Source organism: Vespa mandarinia, chromosome 2, assembly GCF_050613455.1.
Source record: "Vespa mandarinia isolate Hongniang chromosome 2, ASM5061345v1, whole genome shotgun sequence".
NCBI lineage: Eukaryota > Metazoa > Arthropoda > Insecta > Hymenoptera > Vespidae > Vespa > Vespa mandarinia.
This window is the reverse complement of record NC_140811.1, coordinates 1,410,001-1,417,500: the sequence shown is the minus strand read 5'-3', so window position 1 is coordinate 1,417,500 and position 7,500 is coordinate 1,410,001. Positions and strand designations below refer to the sequence as shown.

The 7,500-nt window shown below is 36.5% G+C and overlaps 1 protein-coding gene across 6 annotated transcripts in view; it reads left to right on the top strand.

Annotated features, from left to right (window-relative positions):
- Positions 1-5,840: 5,840 nt before the first annotated feature.
- nolo (ADAMTS-like no long nerve cord) overlaps positions 5,841-7,500 on the top strand; it is a 188,606-nt gene continuing 186,946 nt past the window's right edge. The window contains exons 1-2 of one of the 6 annotated variants that reach the window (XM_035888047.2): positions 5,841-5,945; positions 6,304-6,702. In XM_035888047.2, the coding sequence (XP_035743940.2) occupies positions 6,682-6,702 (21 nt within the window). In that variant the 5' untranslated portion in view covers positions 5,841-5,945; positions 6,304-6,681. Of the gene's footprint in view, positions 5,946-6,162; positions 6,703-7,500 lie in introns of those variants that run through there. The other 5 variants (XM_085664516.1, XM_035888049.2, XM_035888046.2 and 2 more) reach the window with 5 other exon arrangements.

Sequence of the window (7,500 nt, the reverse complement as noted above, 5' to 3'; positions counted from 1 at the left end):
TGGAAAGAAAGGGAAAGAGGGAGAGGACATTTCATCGGTTAAACTTGTTCGTCTCCGTTAGCATGAACTTCCTTGTTTATCTTTATCATCTGCCGAAAGTATTATGTTTTCACACCGTAGCTTATATCTCGGTAGAAACGAGAAACGTGACGACGACGTTGGCCTATTATTTTTTCAACCCTATCGTTTCTCTCCCTCTCAATTTTCTCTCTTTCATTTTGTCTCTTTCTTTCTCTCTTTCTCTGTCTATCTCTCTGTCTGTCTATCTGTCTGTCTCTCTATTTGAAAAAAGAAAAACCAGTTGCCAGTGTCGATGGTTTTCTCCAAGGACGGATAACGAGCCGCTGCGAAAAAAGGTCCGCTCGGTTAAATTATGCATTTTCCTTCACACCCTTCCCCTTTCCCTAGGCCCTCTTCTCGTTCCCACCCCTCTAACGTCCCCTCTCCTGCCGCACTTCGATTTGCATGCTGTAATTCATACACGAGTTCTTCGCGATGCTAACGACTTTTTTTCTCTCCTTTTTTTCCTTTCTTCTTTTTTCTTTTTTTTTTCTCTCTTTCTCTCTCTCTCTCTCTCTTCTTTTTTCTTTTTTTCTTTTACGTACGTTGGTAAGTTCCCATCTTTGTTTTCCACGACGCGACGAAATTTTCATTTTTCGCATTTCTCTCCTCCTCCTCCTCCTCCTCCACCTTCATTTTCTTCCTCTTTGGCCCCCCTTCGCCCCCCCTCCCCTACTTATCTAGCGCAGATCCGATTAACTCGCGCGTGAGTGTTATTTCGTTCGAAAAGGAATTAAAAGAAGAAAAAAAAAAAAAGAAAAAAAAAGAAAAAAAAAAAACGAAAGGAAAAAAAGAAAGAAAGAAAAAAGAAAAAAGAAGATCATTTTTAGTTCTTAACAATTATACTCATTTTTCTCTACTTCTATTCCTTCTGTATTTTTCTTTTTTTCTCTCTTTCTATTTCTTTCTTTTTTTCTCTCTTTGATCGAGGAACAAGCTCGACGAATCAATTTGTACAAGATCTACTTGAAAAACAATGCAAAAAAGAAAAAAAGACAAACAAGAGGAGAAAATGAAAGAGAATAGAACTCGGCTTAACATTCGAATCGATAATTATTTAGGGAAACTTCACTCGGATGTTTCTAATCTAAAACGGCAATCGTCCAAATGTAAATTATACGATACTGTTTACGAATCTCGTTTACTCGTACAGAGTATGCAACTTGCGTCATACTATATACATACGTACGTATATACGTACATACATATAAGCATACATAGATACATGTATACATATATACGTACATATGGATTCTCTCTCTCTCTCTCTCTCTCTCTCTCTCTCTCTCTCTCTCTCTCTCTCTCTTTCTCTTAGACCAACACGTATAATGGCGATATCGATTGAACGACATTTCGGTAGGTGTGGGAGAATATTGGAAGCCGATGTCCGATCGTAGGATTTAACTAAGGTGGAATTCAACGCTTCGAGGTACTTGGACGTCATATCCGTAAGCGAGGGCTCTTGCTCAGACGCTCGTTAGATCGAGAGCTGAAACACTCGTGTAAATTACAAGGGTTAAGGGTGTATCTTTCTCTATATGAAAATCGTTTTAAACGATCTATTTTATCTATCGAATTTCTCATGTGCAAATACGTGTATATAAATTAATTAAAAAATTTTTTTATCTATATAGGTAAGATACATATACATATGTTTTCTCTTTTACCGTGAAAGAAAAAAAAAAAGAAAAAAGAAAAAAAGATTTACATTAAACCGTACAAATTTTTTTCATAGTTTAATGTACCCGACATACGTATATATATATATATATATATATATATATATATATATATATATATATATATGTCATGATTCAACCCTGTAATACTAGTCGATAATTTACGTAGAACCAACCGTGAACTCACGCCAATGGACTTTTATAGAAAATATTTTTTTTTACAAAACATCAAACGCACCCGTACAGACATACACATACATATGTACACTCATACGAGCACACGGACACGTGCACACAGAAATGCAAAATACAACGTTGAAACGATGGATCGTAAATAAACGTGATTTTTTTCGGGAGTGTTAACGCGCAAATTTCGATATGCATGACTGAATATAGTAGTACATATCACGTGGAAACATCGAATTAAAGCTTGATGTAAAATTTTCAAAAGGGTTTTTGTTGTGATCTTGTTGTTTACATTTGTTTTCTTTCTTTCTTTCTTTCTTTCATTCTTTCATTCCCTTTTTTCTCGTTTCTTTTTTTTTTTCTATTTTTGTTAGCAAAAAATCGTGAAATCCAACCACCAACAATCATAACGCGGCCCAGTAACGTGGAAGATTATATTTTTCATTATGCACATTTATCTCGTTTTCTCAGTGGGCGATTTACAATGATCATCCTTTTCGTATCTGTAAAAGCTTATTTATGTATATTAGATTTGAATAACGATTTCGATTGACATTCATCAAACGAATCGAGTTATTCAATTATTATTATAATCATTCATCCGACGTAACTCAAGTATTACTTTTACGTTCATCGATAAATCAATTTCAACGATCTATCTAAGAATTTCATTCTTAATGATTTTTCTTTTTTTTTTTTTCTCCTTTCCTTCCTTCCTTCTTTCATTCTTTCTCTCTTCCACCTTTTATACGTCTACGATCTTTCTACAGATAATCGATCGTAAAGAGAAAACGCGCGAGATTTTAAATAAAGATACATTACTATATTTGGAAACGGAGGCAAATAGATTTCGGGAGTTCATTTTTTGAAATAGGAATAATGACGGGAATCATTCGTAGAAAATTTCCTGTTGGATCATCGATATTCAAATTCGATCGTAAAAGAGACAAGAGAAAAGAGAAATCGGACCAGGAAACTGACGGATCTAGCAATCTCCCTTCGCCCTTCTATTATTCTTTCTCGTTCGATCTGTTTTTCACGATTATCGTGGGAATTCTTACTTGGAAAAAGGAAAAGAAAAAATGGGGAAGTAAAAAACAAGGTGAGAAGAGAAGAAAGAGGAAAGAGAAAAAGAAGGGGAAAAAGAAAAGGAAAGAAAAAAGACAAAAAAAAAAGAAGAAAAGAAAAAGAAATTTCATAGATGACAACCGATATCGTCCCTTTAATTCCGGCATACGAATTCTGAATATATATATATATATATATATATAAGTCAGGGATTTCTCCCTAATGCTTTTCCACCGCCCCTCATCCGTCTCTTTTCAGCTGTTAATTAATTAATCGTTTAATCTTATAACTTTAATCATCGCGAACGTACGATTTATTACGAGCTATGATATATCTATCATTATGATATATTCTAATATTAAAAGGAGTAATACGTCGAATGCATTCTTTCGTCGTATTTTAGATTTGTACGTATCTGTTCGTTCGATATATAAAAAGGTATGGGCGGGGGATGAAATAAAGTTTAAGAAGAGAGAGAAAAAAAGTGAAAGGGTTGAAAGGGAAAAGAAAAAGAGTGATAGAAACAAACCAAAAAAATAGAAATAGAGAAGGATTTTCCTTCCGACGTTTAGACAACGTTTAGACAAAAGACATACACGAATGAACTCGAACGAGGCGTCCAAACGTTTGGTGGTAATTTTCTAGAGCGACATACTTTTTTTCCTTTTCTTTTTTTCCTTTTTTCTTCTTTTTTCTCTCTCTCTTCTCTCTTTTTTTTTTGCGTTTTTTCTTTTTTTTTTTTTTTTTCGTCGAGCTCTATCCATCCCGATCCGTACTCTTTCTCTTAACCGTCCGTCTCAACGTTTCTCTCGTCGTTCCTGCATTCTTTCATCAACCCCGCCCCCCCCTCCTCATTCTCCATCCCCCATCCCCAACTCTCTACCCCTACATTGTCTCTCATTCACCCTCAGGCAACACTTTATACCTAGTACCTTCTTCGTCTCGAAAGCCTCGTATATGACCGACCGTTCTTTATATCGTCTACTAACCGTGTCTACTTATGTCTGACTGACGACGGATAAAATTAAAACGATTTTATATCGAATTGGTTAGCTTTCCTTTTTCTTTTTCTTTTTCCTTTTTCTTTTTCCTTTTTCTTTTTCTTTTTTTTCTTTTCCTTTTCTTTTTTTCTTTTCTTTTTGTATTTAAATCTCAACATTACGCTCATCGATTTGAATCCTTTAACACAGATATTTAATTAGAATTATGCGAAGTATGTAAGAAAGCTAATGTAACGTTACTTGCAAAAGTATATACAATATGTATGTATATATGTATATTTACACATATATACATATATCTAATGTATATATATATATATGTATATATATATACATATGTCATGGTATTTAATATTAACGAAATAAATTTTTGGATAAACATGTTATAAAACCTGAAGAATTTGGGATTTTAAATTTTCATTAAAAGTAGATAAGAATTTTTCCAAAATATTCGATGGTACTCTCTCTCTCTCTCTCTCTCTCTCTCTCTCTCTCTATATATATATATATATATATATATATATATATATATATATGTCCTATACAAATATTTTTCCACGTTACGATACTGGATCACCGGAAGCTCGTAAATGCTTTTAACTTTTTTTTTCTCTCCATTCTCTGTTCTTTCTCTCTCTCTTTCTCTTTCTCTTTCTCCTTTCTTTGTGTTTATCCGTCTCTCTCAGTTGCTTCACTCCAATGTATCACGAGGCACCCCTCGGCAGTAGCTCGTTCCACTTTTACGCCTCGCGCGAATGTGGATGGCCATTCACGATATTCACAATGTGTCTCATCTTTGATAATAAATTTTTAATGGCGAGTCGACGCTTCAATCCACGGCGGATAGCGCAGTTCAGAGGAGTAGCTACGCGAGAAAAGCCATGAAGTCAACAGAATTCTCACTAACGTGAGGGCGTTCATTAACGCATATGGTGGATATGTATAAGAAGTGACTTTCCACGTATATGCATACATATATGCATATGTACATATATACATATATCTAAATACATGCATGAATACACTCTGGTCCGGTCTAAAGAAAATCTAACAAACTCGTACGAAACAAGGTGATTAAATAGAAAAGAAAAGGAACAAAAAAGAAAAAAAAAGAAGGGGAAAAGGAAACGAAAGCATTCGCAAAAGATTCGTAATTTAATTAGAAGCCACGTAGGAAAAGTAGCGAATAAGGGATGCTTAAAATGTTGCAGACAAGGAGTTTGAGAGACAGAGAAAGAGAGAAAGGAGAGAGAGAGAGAGAGAGAGAGAGAGAGAGAGAGTGAGTTTGGAGTTTGATCGGCTTAGCTCGGTTGTATGTTATTCGTTTTCTTTATCCCTCTCTCTCTCTCTCTCTCTTGTTTTTTCTGGCCTTGCTCCTACGTCACTTTTTTTTCCACCCTCGGTCAACTAGAAGAGAAATCCGTCGTAGGAGTGCAATGGGGGGTGAAGGATGGTGAAGATGCGGTAGCATCGCGGGGGTTGAGTATCGGTCGCGAGGTTACTAGATGGTGGAAGGGTGGAGAGTGCGGAGGAGGAGTTCTCTCCCTTCTTTCTTCTCCACCACCACCACCATCACTACCACCACCACCACCACCACCACCACCACCACCACCACCACCACCACCACCACCACCACCACCACCACCACCACCACCACCACCACCACCACCACCACTACTACCAGTACCACCACCACTACTACACTAACATCGCCACTACTACCTCTACTTCTACCTCTACCTCTACCTCCTTCTCTACCTCCTCTTCTACCACCACCTCCTCCTCCTCCTCCTCCTCCTCGTCGTCCTCGTCCTCGTCCTCCTCCCTGCTGACACTTCACCCCACTCCTAGTCTGTCGGGCGCCAACGTCGGCCGCTTTCGAGACGTTAAGGCCGACACTCGCGCGGCGCACTTCGGCCGGACGACATCGGATCCGCGAACGCGAGAACACGTGCGTTTCTAGTTCCCTGTTATTTTATATATTTATTTATCTCTTTGAATAATCTCGAAAAATTAAAATAATCAATAAGTATATATATATATGTATGTATATATATATATATTTATATATATATTTATATATACACGTATACATATAGAAGATATTTTTATTGATTTTAAGTGACGTATCCATTTAAAACTGTTATTACAAATTGATTCTTTATTTTCGTTTATTAAAACAAATATTTATTTATCATCTCCTTTTATTTCCTTTTCTTTTTTAACTTTTTCCTCTTCTTCTTCTTCTTCTTCTTCTTCTTCTTCTTCTTCTTCTTCTTTCTCTTTTCGATAACTTGTGTATTATAAAGTGAGACGATGTGTGAGTGAGACAGTTTATTAAAGTCTTTTATTCTATATCTCTTTTTTTTTATTGGTGTGTGAAAGAAGAGAGAAAAAGAAAGAAAAAGAGAGAGAGAGAGAGAGAGAGAAGATACCATCATCTTCTTCTTCTTTTCCACCTCCATGCTCTTTTCGTTCATGCTGAAAGCTTGCACGAGGTGGAAACTCGGCGATCTTTGACGAGAGAGTTCAGTTGAAAGAAGGAGTTGCCTCGGAGAAGTAATTAATTGAGCGCAAAGGAGGAGGGTGGTGGTGTGGAGGTGGCGGTGGAGGAGGTGGCGGCTGTGGTTGGAGAAGGACGAGACTCATAAAGGACGTCCTTCCACATAGGAACCACGAAGATAAGGATGGGGTTTTACGTCATCTTTGTAAGTACAAAATAGTCTTCTTTCTCTTTTTTCTTTTCTTTTTTTTTTCTCCCTAAGTACGCGATAGTCCAAATCACCCCAACATTTTTCTTATACATTTACCTATATATATATATATATATGTGTGTGTGTGTGTGTGTGTGTGTGTGTGTGTGTTTGTATAGTTTTTTTGGTCATTTGTTTATTTCTTTTCCTTTCAGTCTAAGTTCTACGTTCTTTTCTTGTTTTCATTTGCTTTTGACAACTTTCCTTTTTTTCTATTATCTTCTTTTTTCTTTTTTTTTGTATTTTTTTTTATTTTTTCATTTCACCAGAATCCGTCGTTGTCGTCGTCGTTTTCGAAGAACAGAAGTTTTTGTTGACGATAATGTTTTTTCTTTTGCAAATTTTTTTTCTTTTTTATTCGTTCGTCCTTTTATTCCTTTTCATGTCATCTTCCTCTCTCTCTCTCTCTCTCTCTCTCTTTCTCTTTCTCTATTTTTCTCCATCTTGAGAGTTTACCGGTCTTCAATTCGTACGAGTTTCTCTGGATTTTCAACTTACCTCGAGTTTCTCTGTTTCTCCCGTGAAGAAGATCAAAGAAGACCACGTCGCTTTAATCTGCCAATGACGAAATACCGCGCATCTTCCTTCATCTTATTTGACTTTGCTATCGTTCTCTCTCTTTCTCTCTCGTTCTCTTTCATACTCGTGCTCGTCGTAGTCTCGTACCTTTTCATCGTAGTCCTTGTCCTCATCTCTTGGGTATAGCGTTCGTACGACTTTGAAATGCTTTCTGCGTGTCCTTCTACGACAGCT